This window comes from Medicago truncatula, chromosome 7 (assembly GCF_003473485.1).
Source record: "Medicago truncatula cultivar Jemalong A17 chromosome 7, MtrunA17r5.0-ANR, whole genome shotgun sequence".
Lineage (NCBI taxonomy): Eukaryota > Viridiplantae > Streptophyta > Magnoliopsida > Fabales > Fabaceae > Medicago > Medicago truncatula.
In genome coordinates, this window is record NC_053048.1 from 25142893 (window position 1) to 25161158 (window position 18266).

Genomic DNA, 18266 nt, shown 5'->3' on the forward strand with positions numbered 1-18266 from the left:
CATGTATTCAATAAAATATAGCCATTGGATGAAGATTAGACGGTTTATATGTTAAACATTGCAAATAAGAGTATAAAATACCATTCCAATCTTCATTAACTGTATTAATTGACAATGACTGTGGTATTTTGACTACAAAAAATCCATCATAAAAATATGAAATGGATAACTTTATTCAAAACCAGAGCAAAATATGAATCCATGGTTATACCAGAGCATATAGAGTTGCATATCAAGGACAAAAGACAGTGATAGTAACAAGTAATCATGAAGGAGTTGCATAAATTTTATTCAGCAAAAGAAAACATATAAATAATAATCATGAATTTTCATATCAAAAGTATTCTTTCTATTTTAAACTGATATAACAACTTCGATTCAACTGAACAACACCCCCGGATACATTCTTATGATACAACATACAACAAAATCTTTGCAAACTTGTCACCTGAATCCATTTCAACAAAATGCTCTATTCTTGCTCCATCTTTCCAATGCAAAACAGATTCTGGTCGTTGCTTCCCTTTCAAATACACAGTGGCTGCCTCTACTACACTAAATTCTGCACTATACGCTGAGATAACACAAACGACAACAATAGGACCGAATCATTGGACCTATTAATTTATACTCCCCGAATGAATACATTCTGATTGGAGAACCCATGGCGATTTTACTACACAAAAACTTCACCCTTTCCTGCTTTCATCTATAGAACATCTCTTCCAGAAGGTTCTTGATCTAGTTTATAGCGGAGCCTTCCCGATTGACCCTGCGTACGAAAAAAATACAAAATACTTGCTTAATCTCACTTTTTAAACAAGAACAGCGATGCATAAGACGCTTGCGATTTGAAGGTAAACTATTTACATTATGCTACACAATAGAAATCATCATCAACCATTAAGATACATGAAAAAGCAAGAGGCACAAAAAAAACTCAATCCATCATACAAGAAACTGATGAAGGAACCTCATCACAACCATGAATTATAACAGAACAAAACAGGATTCAAATTTAAGCCACAAATTCATTCCATTCAATCATTGTATCAAAAGTCAAAAGGATAACCATCAAAGCATGACAATAAATACAGATGCAAAAAAGATATAAACATGATAAAAAAAACACTTGAATCAATCATTCTATTCTCCATGTGCATAGGTTATTAGTCAATAAAAGAATGATTGTTATTAGAAACAACAAAGACTACATGACCATACACCAAACTAAAGCAAAACCGTTAAAGTTATCCAATAAAAAACCAAAGCAGAAACAAAAAAGTTTTCCTATGCATCAAAAACCTTACAATTCCTTGATAGCATGACAATTGACAACACAAGAAAAGTATAATTACTTTTATTTTTTCCTAAAAAAATCAAAACTTTTCAAATTTCAACTCACCAAACAACATATGATAAAAGTGATCTATAAGAACAAACAAGACCCTCCACCAAACAAAATCACAATCACAAACACAAATACAACAATTGAAATTGACCATGACAAGTATCCCAATCAACCCTTTTCCCAATTCTTCCTATACAACATTGACAACACAACATAACATAAAACAAACTAATCATAAATCAAACACAAAACCAGAAACAAAACAATTAGGTCCTTTACAATTTCCTAACGACCCAATTCAGGTACTAACTTAAAAAATGTCAGAATTGGGCCGTCAGGAAACTGTGAGGGACCAAAATGGATCTTTATTCGAAAGAAAAAAAGGCGAACCTTGGAATCATCATCGGTACGAACAGCGACACATTCAGGAGGAGTTTCAAAAAGGGACAAAGAGAATTGTTTATAAGCAGCACCAACATCAAAGTAAATCAAACCAGAGCTAGGAACATCGACACGAATACTCATAACAGGGAACCAAAGGAAAAGATCTTGAGCTTCTAAACCGGTCAAAGCATCGATCTTTCCATAACTCAATGACCCAGAAACGTTTCGATCATAATGCAATTCATTCTCAAACTTTGCGTTACATGCTTGATCTAAATGTACCCAGAATTTACCATCTTCACCAACGTTGAACTCGTTTACACCCTTTGGGAAAATTCCCATTGGAAGACCATGGTTGAATAGAACCTCGTAGATGGATGTTGCATTGGAACTTGTTGAAGAAGAAAGGGTTGAAAATGAAAGAATTAGAAAAAATTGAATGGTTGTTATGTAAGCGAAGGAAAACATGTTTTTTCTCATGTTTTTTTGTTTTTGGTTTTGGTTTAGTTTATGTTTGAGAGTTTTAATGTTTTGGTTGTGATGGTTGAAGATTGAGGAATAGAGAGAGATTGAAGAGTGAAGAAATGGGTTTTGGGATTGGTGAGAAAGGAGAGAGAGAGAGAGAGAGAGGGTTGACAGCTTGAATACAGAAGGGATTAGGCAAAGAATGATCAATTATTGGTATTTGGTGGTGACCAGTGATTGGTGTGTGGGCCTCTTTTTGTGTTTTTTAATGGTAAATTTTAGATATTTTTTGGTTTTTATGTTTTTTTAAATCTTTTTTGTTTTATAGGGAAATCATTTTGTTGTACAAAATGTCAAAATTTAGTAAAGTATTTTATTCATATTTTCAATTATAGATGATTAAAATAGAGGAATTTTTTAACCGAAGATTCTCCGACTAATCCTTCGAGTCTACTATGAATCATAATAAGTAAAAGTTTTTTTTAAAGAGATTTAACATTATTGTATTTTCGGAGTTGAACTTGAATTTGAATTTGTAACATTTAGTTGAACTCAAAAAGATTTTTTTTACTATTTCATACAAATGTTTTTGGGTAATATATATGATGAATCTAATTATTATATAACTACCAACAATAAGATGAGCATTAACGTGTTCGTTTGTCTGTTTTTCTATTGCACTTAATAGTATGTTTAAATTATTGTATTTGATTATATTTTTTTAGCGTATAGCATACATTTGAATGATTTTTATTTTCATGTCTTATTTTTAACTTATAAAACCCTCTTTGATTGTAATAGTATTCCTAAAAAAAATCTCTATTTGATTATAATAGTTGTTTATCCGTAAGAATTTATACAATTTTATCAACAAAAAAAATGTTTTCAGCAATTAAGCTATCAGTCCAGGTACTAATTAAGTACTACAAGGCCTTATTTACTTAAGTTATTTGATTAAGTCTCTTAAATAAAAATTTCTAATATGACCTGCAATCCAATTTATCGATTTATAAACTTGTTAAAGAAGAAATTGAAGTTATAAACTAAATAAATAAATATCTTAATAAAAATTTCCCTAGCACTAGCACTAGCAATTATATTAAGAACTAAAAATTTCCCTATAATAATCATTTATAGTATGCACATTAATAATTTTAATAGTTTTGTATTCATGATGAGAATTATATATGGTATTTATTCATGTAAAGATTTTGCAGATTGAAATATAGGCAAATGTACAAGGTATTATTCTGAATCAATTCCACAATTTGATTCTATGCACTGTAATTTTTTAAGGTAAGAGGCGAATATACATAAACAGTAGTAGTTTCAGCTCCTACCTGTTCCTTGTGTAGCAGCTCCTCCTAGTGGTTTCAGCTCCTCTTAAGTCAGAGCTTGGAACGTATTTCCCTGGAGCTGGGGCTGCCAACGCTGCTGCTGCTGCAGGAGCAGACTCCACCGAACAGGCAGGAGGCTCATAAGGCATCACAGCTGGTTTAATACTTTTACTAATATGATGACAAATAACATGATTTGTTAACAGTCGTCGTTACTGACGATGACTAAGACATAGAGCGATAGAAGAGTGGCCCAAGAATTTGATACTAAATTCCCAACTATACGACTAAGCCACTTATTCTCATTGAGATCTCGAGCATGACGCTGTTTGCTCAGTTAAACCTCTTGCAGCATCAAGCTGGTCTAACACAGCTAGTACAAGACAAAAACTGCTTAAAAGATAGTTACAACTGTTTCAGATACAAAATGAGATGAAAAATATGGAAAAATTCAACTATTTCCAATAGAAAAAAAAGAATAGCGAAATTCGACATAAGTACACATATAAACAAATTTGTTGCTCACGGTCGTGAAGAATCCTCTCTTCCATTAGGCATTGTTGATATGCTGCTTCGATAAGCGGAGCAGACTTTCCTCTCTTTGCTCTTTCCAAAAAATCAATGGTTTTAATTAATTTTTTCAGTATCTTCTCCATTTGTCTCTTAAAAGGCTTCTTTGCTTCCTGAAGTGAAACCTGAGTTTGTTTGTAGTCTCTTTCCGTTATTTCCCTACAGATCCTTTGATTCCTCCTCTGCTCAAGCGCAGCTGTAAGCCGCATCTCTTCTGCCCCTTCAGTAATTTGTTGCACTCTTAACCTCTTTGATTCCTCCGCTTGTTCCTTGAAACATCCAATGGAAAGTTTAGTCATTTGAAAAGTCATTAAATCATAGTTGCCATGTGAATATTATTTGAAAGGATTATACCATTTCAGGAGCAAGGAGCTTTTTACGTTCTTCGGCCACAACCTCTGACAAAGATGAAAGCAAGGCTCCAAGTTTTGATTGTTTCCTATCAGGAGGACATATCATTTGCTTTGCCTTATTCATTTGTTCAGTAAAACTGGCCAAGTTATCCCTTAAACCATCAGCCTCAAGACTCCGATAAAAACCAAGAAAATGTCATAACAATTGGCAAGACGAGGAGTACTCCAATAGATTAAAATTTCACATCCGGAGTTAATGTAAACAACTATAAAATGTAACCTAAACCACGACAAAAGCTTACGTAAACAACTTATCCTATGTATTTCATAATGGTGAAAACAAAACAACTAATTATTTCCATGTTGTGAATAATAATTCTGCAGAACCAAGATTGATCAACAAACCCGTGCATTCCTCAAATAACATGCTCAAACAACTTAAATCCAGACTTAACCATCTTTCCAAGTGTGCTACCCCAATTCTTTCTATTGTTATGTTTCTGGAAAACTTATGCAAAAGATGATCAACAATTCCATTGAAATAAATCAATAATGTTGTTCATTTGTAGCTCGCTTATCTTTACATGAGTTTTCCAGAACTTCTAGTTGACGTGGAATATATACACGATGAGTCCACTTTCATCAGTTTAATTATTTCCAAACAATCTCTAAAAAAAATAAAAAAAAAAAATCTGAAACTCTTAAAAATTTGAATAATTTTTACCGATAAACTTATCAAAAGATTTCCGAAGAACATAAAATTTGAGTGTTTCCAAACACATTTCCGAGCAGAGCTACGTTCACCGAGACACTGTTTCCTACTTGTATATTTAAATATAGTGTTTTGCAATATTTATGTGGGGGTGTATGAAGAAAATTTAAACTTTAGGTAGTTATCGGGTTGGACGTTAACCAGATTGAGCCCAAATAGATAAGCCCATAATTAGGCCCAAGAATCACACCAACTTCGCTGTTACTATAACCCTAGTTTTCTTTTTCTTCTTACCGTGCGCATGTCTTCAGCATTCTGATCACTCTTCGAGACACTCCGACGCGGCGGTTGTTGAAGAAGATTGCAATATGAAGGTTCTCTTCCACCGTAACCATAATTCTCGTTGCTTTTCTTTTTCTACTCGCTTATTTTCGATTTCTCTATTATTATTTTTTTTGTGTTCGTTGCTGAATTTTTGTTTGCAATTTCTTATTTTGATTTTTTCAGTTCAACGTTGCGAATCCTACCACTGGATGCCAGAAGAAGCTTGAGATTGACGACGATCAGAAACTGTAATTTCTTCACCCATTCATTTTCAATTCATTTTGTTGCACCTAAATAATTTTAATATTTTTTCCCAAAAATATTTTAAATTTGTACTTTAACATCAAAATTGAATAGTATAAGAGTTAAGGGTGTACTTGTTAAAGTGTAGACAATTTAGATTTACTACACACATACATTATACCGATATTGTTAATAATTTTAGAAAATGAATTAATTGATTGAAATACATGAGTTGTTGTGCGTGGACGGTGCTACAGAGTTGAATAACAAGTTGATTCTTACAAACACATTTCAAAATTGTTTTTTGTGATATAAATATTAGTTATTGTGTGATGATATATTAATATTGGTTGGATTGCACCATGTTCAGATTCATAGAAATAATATTCCTGACTTGAATTTGTAGACGAGCATTTTGGGACAAGAGGATTTCACAAGAGGTCAATGGGGATGCTCTTGGTGAGGTATGCTCGTTAGCTCGAAACTTCAAATTTCTGCTTCGAATTTGTATAGAATATATGATTGACATTTGCCATTATATCGCTGGTGCTAACAGGAATTTAAAGGATACGTTTTTAAAATCACCGGAGGTTGTGACAAACAAGGATTTCCAATGAAGCAGGGAGTCCTGACCCCTGGCCGTGTTCGTCTGTTGCTTCACAGGGGTAAGCCTTTTGTGTAGCCTGTCAGTGTAATTTTTAGGATTGCTTAAATTTTTAACGGTATATTGTTGACTGTAGGTGGTGTAAATTATTCTTTATGTAGATTGCCTATTTGATGATAAATTATTATATTATTATTATTATTATATCTTGGGAATTTTTTTTAGAAACTAAACCTAGAAACTTTTTCTTGGAAATTGTACATTCAATATATTAAAAGTTTGAAATTTTGTCTTTTCAATACAAAAGTTACTTTTTAATTCCATTTTTAGTTTCTTAACTTGTGCCCCTAGGGCACAAGTTAACATGACCCTTATATCTTTTGAATCGGTTTCAATTTTATACCCTACCTATTTCCATTAAAAATAAATTCAGTGTTGTTTATATGTTGTCTTTGTCTTGTGTCAGAAGTCACCACTTCTCAACAGACGTTCATTGTTTTTCATTGTTCACATGAACAGGAACTCCTTGCTTTCGTGGACATGGAAGGCGTAATGGAGAGCGCAGGAGGAAGTCCGTTCGTGGGTGTATTGTTAGCCCAGACCTTTCTGTTCTGAACTTGGTAATTGTGAAGAAGGGTGAGAATGATTTACCCGGACTGACCGATGTTGAGAAGCCAAGGATGAGAGGTCCTAAGAGAGCGTCCAAGATCCGTAAGCTTTTCAACCTGTCTAAGGATGATGATGTGAGGAAGTATGTCAACACCTACCGTAGGACATTTACAACAAAAGATGGTAAAATCTCATATCCTTGTAATTTTTCTATTAGATGTTTCATTGGCTGCTCGTTTTTTTAAATATCAATCTGTGGATGTGATATGATTCAGTTAGAGTTTGCACAGTTCTGTTTTTTTTTTGTTAAGCTAGTGACAATATTTATTACATGATTTTTTCCCCTTCTGTTATGAGTTATGTGAACAATTAGTTTTTTACTTTATCGATTCATCGATTCATTCATTCGTAAGAAGGCCTTATTTATATTTAATAGAATGTCTTTTCCTAGAGTAGTGTCATTTGGTTCATGTGGCTTACCAAGGTGCCATTAGAAAGTTTGTGTTAGTTTTGTTGATTGATTTTAGTACTTGGAAAGTACTTGGACTCTTTTGAAATGGTGTACCCTTGATGTTAGATTAGACACCAAGTTGAAGTATGCCTGTTAAGAAACTATATCCTGTATGTTGCTCAGTCAACATAATGAAAACCACGAGTAGTGTATATTTAAGATATACTCCCTCCGGTCACATTTACAAGCAAAAAAAACAACTTTTTAGGTTTATTGAATAATTAATGCATCCGGTCTATGTATAGGTCAGATTTGTTAGTTATTTAATGAATCTAAAGTTGTTTGTTTTCTTATAAATGTGACCGGAGTATATGCTATCGTAACCTGAAAGATTCTGTGTAACAAATTGATTTTAGACTATACTCTAGTTTTGGTTATTCAGGCCATTGAAATAATTTAGACTGATACAGTCATATTCTGATATATAGTCTAAATTGTACTGGTTATTTGGTTTCAGGGAAAAAGGTGAGCAAAGCTCCCAAGATACAAAGACTAGTGACTCCTCTTACACTCCAAAGAAAGAGAGCAAGGATTGCCGATAAGAAAAAGAGAATCGCCAAGGCAAAATCAGAGGCAGCTGAGTACCAGAAGCTTCTTGCTTCCAGGTTGAAGGAGCAGAGAGAGCGTCGCAGTGAGAGTTTAGCAAAAAAGAGATCCAGGATTTCCAGTGCTAAGGCAGCTGTCACCGCCTAGGCTGCTGTCATACCATCACCACAGTTTTGGTATTGTTATTTTACAATGGCTCTGTCATGACAACTACAAATGGTTTTTGCTAGTTTCGATGCATCGAGTTATTGAATTGTTCTCTTGTAGTATCACTTCTGGATTATTTTTTTTGAAATATGAATCCATGTCATGTGTTACCCTATAGGTTATATTTCTTTTTCTTTTTTTTGCATTATGAGTAATAGCTCAGTGACTTTTTATGCATTATATCCTCCAACAATTACGATTCTTGTGATTTTTTTGTGGAAAAAGCTGAATCACAACAACTTAGGATTTTAGGAACTCATTACAACTTTCATAGAATGGATTTTTGGACAAATATGATGTCTTACCTTGTTCTCGAAATTGAGATTAGACTTGTTAAATGGTGAGAGAATAGGTGTGGAAATTATGTCATGACCAATGATTTTTACTATTTTTATTGTCCTCCGGATTCAATAAAATATGCTCTTGTTCATCTTAATCTCTCTAATAAATTAGATTTAATATAAATTTGGTGGAAGCGATATAAGTTATAATCAAGTGTTTAGAAGGACAACTATTTGTTAGAGAATGTGTTGTTTTGGTAATTTTCTTTTCTTTTCGTCTGTTTTTAATACACGATTTCATTGTATAAAACTGTACATTTTTTTTTTTGAAAGAAAAACTGTTTACGTAATTTTTCCAACCAAAAAGAAAATTATATTCGGGTATTATTTTTTTCTTCTAAAATATATTATCGTGAAGCAAATAAACGTGTTTTTTGGTTGACATATAAAATTTGAGGCATTGCCTTATAGGTTCATTTTTACAGACGGTCACAAAGGTTAAAGGAGCGGTTGACGACATCACTATTTCTTTATTTATGCATTCTATCAAAGGTTATGATGTGTTCTCATTCAACCCACGAAGATGATAATTTATGCTTCAAGATAACTGAAGATTCTGAAGAGGGACTTTTTTTGTTTACATGAGAGAAGGAAAAAAAACAAGAAAAAGAAGCAAAGCAAAACTACGTCCTAATAAAGGACACTCATATAGCTTAGCACCTAGTTTTGCAAGTATATCGGGGCAAGAGTTTACTTCTCGAAAAACATTGTGAATGAAAATATCCCATCTGAATGAGCTCCAAGAGGTTTGCATAGTGATGAAGCCTTGACACTTCCTTTGACACTAAATGCACTACATGAAGAGAGTCAGAATAAACAAGTTTCTTACAACCAGCCTCCCAGCAAAACTACATGAAGAGGTCAGAAAAACAAATCATTTTCTCACAATCAGCCTCCTAGCAAAGCTTAATCTCAATCATAAGAGCATGAAACTCACACTACCATAGAAGATAAATTGAAATTTTCCTTCAAAATTCATAACCAATCCACCATATCTTGCTTTACCTGGATTAGTTAAAGCGATGCCTTCTGCATTAGGAATCATTATCACCATGTTTGTAAATACCACTTGTAAATATGATTTTTAATTGTAATTTATATGTTCTTTACTTTTCCTAGAATTGTTTTTTCAAACATCCATCGTGTCACTTAAACTTGGAGTCTCTAAGAAACCTATAACCGAATGCTCGACTGAATTTTAAATTCAAAAACATTTTTTTTTACTACAACATATCTAAAAATGAAATAAAATCTAATTGATCAGATGCCTAATGTTATGAAACCTTATATTAAAAAGATTGTGAATATGAATGGTGATGGTTACTGTGGTTATCGAGTTGTAGCTAAAAGTCTTGGTCTTAGTTCTGACAGTTACGATATTTATCTACAAGAATAACAAAATCGAAATTTAAAAAAAAAAAAACTTCCGGTAGTTATCTACTAGAAAAACAAAATCAAAATTTTAAAGTTAACATCATGTAGTTATCTACCGAATATACAACATTTAAATTTTAAGAATGAACCTCTGATAGTTAACTACCAGATGTGTTAGTAAGGACAATTTTATAATTTTGGGGGGCCTAAAAAAATATGTGGGGGCCCTAAAAAGAAACCCTCTCAGAATAATAGATAGAGATCAATGTAGTCCATACATCTGGGCCAGGTAAGATTAAGCCCATTTATTTCAGTAACCACGTTATTTTTACGGTGGATGATACAACAGAGAATGACTACCCAATTCATATATATACCAAATACAAAACCCTAGCTTCAGTTGCCTCATTGCTTCTTACATATCTGAAGCAGCGATTCAAGCAGGTATACAAAACCCTAATGAATATTCTTTCATCATTTGATTTGATGTTGATTTTGCAGTACAACAATTTTTCCTTTATACGTTGCTTCTGATTGATTCCATTTTTGTCTATTAATTTCTTCTTCTTTTCTCGATCTGGTTTCATAAAAGGTGAAGCTTTGAACTGAATTATGAACCTAAAGATTTTTTTTTTTTTTTTTCGGATTCAGCGTTTTTGAGTGAAATACAAACATGGGTCGAACTTTTTTTTTTTTTTTTGGAAATGAAGGTTGTGTTTTGTGTTACGTTTTGTAATCGAAATTAGGGTTAAGTTCTGGTTTAGCTTAAACTGATATATCTTATTTGAATAGTTTATTTTGTTTATTTGTTGAATTTCAATTTTATTTGATTTTCTGAAATCGTATGGTGCAGGATTTAGATTATTTTGTTAGTTTTTATCATGCTCATAGTACCCCAATAATGTGGTGTAGGATTTAGATTTTATTTTTATTTATTTAGTTTTTATCATGCTCCTAAGGACCCCCAATAAGTTGTGCCGTTTTGGGTTGGCTTGTTTTTGTGCTTATGAGAAATAGCTTATGCAAATAAATAAGCTTTGTTAATACATAAAAGCTTATTTATTTGTATTAGCTATCATTCATATGCTCAAAATATGCCTAAGAGTGTTTTCTGTTTAGATCTTTGTGTTTTTTTTTTTTTGTATGTAATTTTTTTATATCTGTCTCCCTTTGTTTTATGTAATTGATTAGTATTCTTATATAACTTTTTCATGTGTCTTGTAGAGACAAGATGGCCGTTCCATTGCTCACCAAGAAGATTGTGAAGAAGCGTGTCAAGAGGTTCATCAGGCCACAAAGTGACAGGAAAATATGTGTGAAGGTATGTGAGAATAGATTATCTTTCAAAATTGGTATAGATTTTCACTTTATGTATTTTTTTATCTGCAAAATTGTGAGAAATAGATTAGCTTTAAAAAATGGTAGAGATTTTTACCGGATGTACTTTTTTTATCTGCAAACTATGTTTTATCAAATGATTTAGTGTGTTTTGGAAAACTGTTGGATAGGTCGTGGTATGTTTGAGCTTTTATCATAAAGATTCATGTATGTTTGAGCTTTCTTAAACTAACTATGTAATACACTACGAACACTTGCAGATTGAATGTTATAATTACAGACTAAATCAAAATGCTTTCCATTTATTACACTCATGTACCTAACTATTTTTGCTGAAAATGTAATGTACAAATTACAGACTGTAGTTACCGTGTGATTTCCATATTTTGTGGTGTAGCAATTTTCTAGTGCATTTTATGATGCAAAAACATCGCTTATGTTCCTACCTACTCCTACTGATACTTGTTATCTGTTATTTTTTACTTCCATATTATTTGTTGTTGTGTATATGCTGGTTGAATATTTTGTGCACATTGATTCTGTGTGTTTATAATATTCTGACCTTATCACTGTTGTGGTATGCAGCAAAGCTGGCGCAGGCCAAAGGGTATTGATTCACGAGTTAGGAGAAAATTCAAAGGAGTTACTTTGATGCCCAATATTGGATACGGCTCAGACAAGAAGACCCGCCACTATTTGCCTAATGGATTCAAGAAGTTTGTCGTGCACAATGTCCAAGACCTGGAACTTTTGATGATGCACAACAGGTAACTGGTTTTAGTTTGCATCGTGATTCTTAATCTTTCATTGTCTCTTAGTAGCCATATTCTGACATTTACATGAACAAACCTCAGGACATACTGTGCTGAGATCGCACACAATGTGTCAACCAGGAAAAGGAAGGACATTGTTGAACGTGCAGCACAGTTGGATGTTGTTGTCACCAACAAGCTGGCCAGGCTACGCAGTCAAGAAGACGAGTGATTGCTTTTGCAATGTCAAATCATTTTTGCTTTTGTTGTTTATGGTATGAACATGGCAGACAATTGTTCTCAGGATTGTTGTCTAATGGATTACTGTGTTTGAATCCCAGAGTTTTGTGTTGAATACTTGAGTTATAATTTGTTTAGAGTATTTTGGCACATTCAGATTAATAGTCATCTTAATTCTCTCATTATATTCTAGCTCTGATGAAATATTGCAGTTTTGATTGCTTTCTGTTCCGCTTGTTTTTTATTTGTGTCTGTCGTTTAATGCTATCTGTTTCAAATTAGTCCGTCATTCATACTAATGAATTCTTTGGCAGAACCTAACCCTTGATATCATTTATTACTTTTTTTGCCTACAAAAATAATCATTTTTGGGTTTGCTGTTGGTGATGATTGACTATGTAGTTTAAGAAGTTGATTATTAACCATGTGCCTTTGAAGGATAAAAATGTTTTTCCACTGAAGAATGATCTGCAATGGTAATATGGTCGATGCTTCTTTGTGATGACCATGCCTAAGGTCAGTCATGGACATGGTTATGTCTTGGTTTTCTGCGTTAGTTTGGCTATGAAATGAAGATGTTTTCACTGTCATTTGTGGGTATGACATTCTTGTAATACAGTTCTCTGCATACAGTTTGGCAAATGTTTTTATCTGTGCTCTAACTTCTCTGCATATAGTTCATAAGTACGAAATGCATCTTAAATTGTCAAATGGCGTTCACAGATGGCCCTATGATGCACATATAAAGAATGTTTTAATCCTAAAATTGCATGTTTGATGAATATTGTAAGAATCTGTTGTGTGCCATCGTTGCACACAAAAGAATGTGTTGAGTATGTCAAATGGTGTGCCCGAATGGGTCTTATATACAAGGTTCACAGATAATTGTCATTCCTACAAGTAATGGGTCTTATATACGCAACACATTCTTACAATACACATCAAACATGGAATTTTTGGATTGATTAACAGTCTTGGAAAATATCAAGTAATTGAGACAGAAATGTGCAGGTCTATATTGTGCAAATCATCGATTGTGTTGAGGCATTAAAGAAGAAAAATCCGATACTTGTTGTGCAAATCTGATACTTATTTAGCAATATTTTTGTTTTCCAAACGAAATACTATTTGTTAAGACTTAATGCTTATCCCCTCACATAATTAAAAAAGACTTCATGCTTGCGGTTTTAAATTCAAATATATTAATTATCTTTGAACTTAACAATACTACCCTGGAACCTTTATTTATAAACTAAATAATATTTGAAAAAACTAGACAGTATTATGTTGCTTCTGGATCTTTGAACTTCTATACCCTGGAACTTTATATATTTCAATGATAGCATGGAAAATAAACAAAGATGGAGTGCCATGGTGACATAAAGAGCTTTCTGAGTAGGAATCTCTCATGTATAATTTTTTCAACATGACCCTATCATTACATTTTTTTTACTCATGTAATTTTTTTAAGTGAAGATGGATAAATTTTAGTTAATCAAACGAGACAAAGTAATACCTAAATAGAATTAAAGCAAGAGAAGGACAACCTACATTATATACTATTGTTCCCTTAAAAGAAGAGTAACCCTTATCGTTGTGAAAATTTCACATCGATTAGCCTCTATATACATAAACACCAGAAGTTCTCCAAATCTAGAGAATTTAAATGACTTGGTAGTGGTACCCGAATGGATCATTTCAACAATAATTTTGGAATTCATTTAAAAAATTACCAAATCCAAATGCATAGATTGAGCATTTAGAATGCACCTTAATTGATTCATGTATACTGAGATTCTTAGTATCCTTCCATAATTCTTGAGTGGCACAACCAATTATCAATTTCCTACTGTCAAAAATAATTATTAACTATAGTTGCAGATGATAAGTTCCATCTACAGAGTCTTTTCCTTTTATGAATATAAATGTATTGATTTGTTAATCACTATGTCAATAAAAATACGAGCATGGCAGCAAAATTTTAACTAGACCAGAAACTTGCTTAAAAAAAATTAGACTATAAACTGGAAATGACATTTAAAATGGAGAATAAGCTAAATATATTCAACAAACGTGAACCAATACACCACCAAATCAAAAAATCAAAAAATTTTCATCCTTAGTTTGAGTCTGACTCAACTTCTCAACCCACACATTCTTATTATTATCATTCTCTTTCTTCTCCTTCTCATTCCCTTCTTTTTTCACCTCATTATTTTTCTCTTTCTCACTCTTATTTTTATTCTTTGGGAAAAATATCCCATGTACAAAGGACTCAACATCTTTTCTCGAAAACCCAGCTTTGTCTTCAACTTCGTTCTGTGGAATATACGGTGGACGCACAATATGCAACACCGTATTCCACTTCACACCTTTAAAGAAATCATGACCCTTTATTTCATCAACTTCAATCCTACGATCAGGATCTCTTTCAAGCAACTTTGCAATCAAATCCTTCAACGGTGTTGATTCACCCTTTTGTTCAACCTCCATTGTTAAAATCTTGTGAAACGTTTCTTTCCTATTTGGACTACTAAACGGCGTTGTTCCATAAAGCAACTCATACAATACGACGCCATATGACCACCAATCAACACCAAAATTATGTCCATTCCCTAATATAACTTCAGGTGCCACATAATCCTCAGTTCCCACGAATGAGTTTGACTTTTCAACTGAGTCCGACTCACTCCTTTTACAAACCGAGTTGATATCGATTTGACTCAATGATTCGAATTTCGGTTTACCAACATAGGAATTACAAGAATAGAACTTCGATAACCATCTCTTCCTTCTGATTTTTGTATCTGGTGGTGAGTTCGAACCTGGTGACGAGTTGGAACTCAGCGAGTTTGGTGATTTTGGATTTAGTTTCTTTGATAGGTCGAAATCTACGATCATTATGTGACCCGTTTGTTGAATCATGATATTCTCCGGCTTCAAATCTCTATAAACTACTCCTAAATTGTGTAGATACTCCAATGCTAACACCAATTCCACTGCATAAAACCTTCACAAAAGAAAAATTAACAATTAAACACAAAATTCTTCATTGTTATTAAGAAAATGACTGAAAACTTTGAAATTTCTTCTCAAATAAATAATCAAAATTTAAACTAAACCAGATTGTAATATATTGCAAAAATCTATAGAATTAACTAAACCACAGAAATCTAAAAAATTGTTATTCAATATTTGAAGAATTTGCAATGCGTGACAAAATTAAATTAAAAATTTCCCGAATATCCGGATCCAGAAACGGACAAATCCACGAGTCTAATGCCACCGTGCACTTAAGGGTGATCCACACAACAAAGTTTTGTATAGACTAACCCACCTTAATTGACATTAGGGAATCAATCTGGGATTAAATCTAGAAGATTGATATGAACAATTAGGCAATAATCGTCTTCTAAACTCATTTTAATTACATATTACAGAAAACGTATTAAAACGTAACAGAACAACAACAGCAAAATCTTTTTCCAAGCGGATGGGTTACCTGATCAAACTACGCCATAATATTCTATCATACACCATATTAAAAATTTACAAAACTGGGCAAAAAAAAAAAAAAAAAAACGAAACACAATGTTGTTTTTTCATTATGAAATATTTTACCTGATGGTTTCTTCAGAGAATTTTTTCTCCGGTTGTTTCTTTCTAAGAGAATGCAAATTCCCACCATGACAATAATCAATAGCAAATCCAATAAGCTTTTCAGTTTGAAAAGCTCCTTTAAACCTAGGCAAGAGAGGATGATCAAAACGACGTAGTATTTGTTGTTCAAATTTCACCCTTTTGCATTCACCATTCTTTCCATTATTTTTCCTCAAAAGAAGCTCTTTAGATATCACTTTCAATGCCAACCATTCTTCTTTCGATGATCCGTAGGTTCTTGAAAGAAACACGACACCCTTTGCGCCACGACCGACGGCGGATAAAATTTTAAGGTTTCGGAAGTCCAATGTTTCGCCGCCGTGATTCATGGCAGAGGTAAGGTAACCTCGTACCTCCGAAACCGTATTTTTGCTTTATTTGCAGATGCTTATATAATTTTTTTTAGAGGCTTTTTATAAGAAATGTTAAGAAACGTGATTGTGTGTGATTTGTTCTAAGAAAATATTGTGGACCATGTTTGGTTTATTTGACACGTGGAATTTTGTTGAGCTGTGTAGAGAGATTTAGGTTTATGACAACTCATTGAAAGATGGAATATTGCGTGTGAATTTAATGGTACGTTCAAAAAACAATTCATTCTTAAAAGGAAAGGCTATAATGAGCTAATAATTTGCTCAAAACACGTTGCAATATAACTGAAAACAATCTCAATTCTGATTTGCTTATATCAAACGTGTGCGTAATGTCGACTCAATCACGTTGCAATATATAGAAATAAAATATATTTTCTCTATCTCAAAATAATAATCGTTTTAAAGTTTGTCCAGAATTTATGAAAAATATATAAATTGTGTTGATTTTAATGGTAAAATTATTATAATTTATTAACATATTTTTATTAATTGTGTTTTTTTGAAGGAATATTTTTATTAATTGTTAATAGAGTAATCAAGTTGAATGAAATTCAATACACAAGGTATAATAAAGGAAAATATTGTATTGATATCCTAAAGAGACAATTATTTTGAAACGGAGAAAAAAATACTAAAGAGGTATTTATTTTGAGACGGAGGGAGCATAAAATTTGGATTTCTCATTTATTATGAGGGTCGTTCCTATAAAACTGGAGGCTCGGCTCTCACAAAAAAATTGACCCATGATAAAATTAAATAATTTTTTTAAAGAACAGTAGCTCATTTAATTGAAAATAAATAACAATATAACATCTGTAACCATAAAAAATAATAATGTAACTATGCAAAAAAAATTCATATTCTGATCAATAATATAAAAATATAACTTCAAACAAATATCTTTATCAATATTTTAGGTTGTTATTTTTCTTAGTTAGTACAAAGGTAAAAAAAAAAAAGTTATAATATTCTTTTAGAAAAATAATATGATGTTTGTTGTTAGAACTTGATTACTTTACAAAATAGGTATGAAAAAAAAGTAATTAAAAGAACAGCTCTTTGAATAAGCATGTGGATGTGGCTTCTTTCAAACATAAATTTATTAATAAGATATAGGTTTTCAATCAGATAAATATTCAATATTAATAAAACTCTATATCATCAAACACATGAGCTGGCTGAGCTGAGTAGCGTCAGCTTCTAGGTCTTAGACAGAAGGGTATAATACGAGGTAGATTTTACAAAGCAGCAAACACATCCTACTCCTAACAGTGGAGGGATCGCATGTCGCTGCACCTCCAGTCCACAACACATTGTGAACATAGCTCCTTGAACAATCACTTTTGAAAGAGGTAACTAAAATATAATATGAAATTCATAGCTCATTTTCGCTCCGTTAGAGTTAGGGCTTGCATGACTAGCACAGTCATACCGCCACCAATATGCCCTTGGAAGTTTCTTTCTACTGCCACAACTTTGCTCACTAAACTATCAGAAGGTCCGTCTTGTTCCTTCGCACAAGCTCTATTTAATTCTAATGATCTCGCCTTCACTCAATTATCGAAACCCTGCATCAAAGGGGATTCAATTTGCATTAAACTCATACAAGAAGTTTATGATCGCGGTGTGGAAGGTTGCAAGAACAATTTACACGGTCGATTGGTTATGAGTAAGGGAGACAGACCCTTAACCTCATGTTATCTCTCATCATAGCTACACACAATTTGGAAGAATTTCGACCAATGGAGGTTGATTTCTCAGTCATGGTTTCGTTGAATTTCAATTCGTCACTCCTGAAGATAAAACGAAGGACATCTTTGTTAGTGTACAACCATTTAAGATATGTATACAAAAGTCAATTGTTTTCTCGATACTTTATTAGTGTTACACATTTGACTGGATCTGGTATGTTAGTTTTATCTACTCCCTCTCGTCACTATTATAAATAAAGGGTTATGCTAACAAGTGTCT

General features: G+C 32.8%; 5 protein-coding genes across 5 annotated transcripts; 2 read left to right on the top strand and 3 right to left on the bottom strand.

The window, feature by feature from the left end:
* Window positions 1-255: 255 nt before the first annotated feature.
* LOC25498170 (uncharacterized) lies at window positions 256-2393 on the bottom strand. The gene is made up of 2 exons (XM_013593049.3): window positions 1742-2393; window positions 256-772 (listed from the first exon to the last, which is right to left on the bottom strand). Exons 1-2 carry the CDS (start codon window positions 2213-2215, stop codon window positions 710-712), a joined length of 537 nt encoding a protein of 178 aa, XP_013448503.1. The 5' UTR covers window positions 2216-2393; the 3' UTR covers window positions 256-709.
* Window positions 2394-3361: 968 nt separating this feature from the next.
* On the bottom strand, window positions 3362-5186 carry LOC11435937 (eukaryotic translation initiation factor 3 subunit A). Its single transcript, XM_024769568.2, has 2 exons — window positions 4462-5186; window positions 3362-4376 (listed from the first exon to the last, which is right to left on the bottom strand). The coding sequence occupies exons 1-2, from the start codon at window positions 4582-4584 to the stop codon at window positions 3993-3995; spliced, it is 507 nt and encodes a 168-aa protein (XP_024625336.1). The 5' UTR covers window positions 4585-5186; the 3' UTR covers window positions 3362-3992.
* A 218-nt stretch (window positions 5187-5404) lies between these two features.
* LOC25498171 (40S ribosomal protein S6) lies at window positions 5405-8396 on the top strand. The gene is made up of 6 exons (XM_013593050.3): window positions 5405-5546; window positions 5680-5744; window positions 6146-6203; window positions 6296-6404; window positions 6863-7135; window positions 7921-8396. Exons 1-6 carry the CDS (start codon window positions 5541-5543, stop codon window positions 8154-8156), a joined length of 747 nt encoding a protein of 248 aa, XP_013448504.1. The 5' UTR covers window positions 5405-5540; the 3' UTR covers window positions 8157-8396.
* Window positions 8397-10262: 1866 nt separating this feature from the next.
* LOC25498172 (60S ribosomal protein L32-1) lies at window positions 10263-12472 on the top strand. The gene is made up of 4 exons (XM_024769582.2): window positions 10263-10375; window positions 11156-11252; window positions 11855-12036; window positions 12124-12472. The coding sequence occupies exons 2-4, from the start codon at window positions 11163-11165 to the stop codon at window positions 12251-12253; spliced, it is 402 nt and encodes a 133-aa protein (XP_024625350.1). The 5' UTR covers window positions 10263-10375; window positions 11156-11162; the 3' UTR covers window positions 12254-12472.
* A 1825-nt stretch (window positions 12473-14297) lies between these two features.
* Window positions 14298-16329, bottom strand: LOC25498173 (serine/threonine-protein kinase OXI1). Its single transcript, XM_013593052.3, has 2 exons — window positions 15883-16329; window positions 14298-15271 (listed from the first exon to the last, which is right to left on the bottom strand). The coding sequence occupies exons 1-2, from the start codon at window positions 16248-16250 to the stop codon at window positions 14356-14358; spliced, it is 1284 nt and encodes a 427-aa protein (XP_013448506.1). The 5' UTR covers window positions 16251-16329; the 3' UTR covers window positions 14298-14355.
* Between the last annotated feature and the right edge of the window lie 1937 nt (window positions 16330-18266).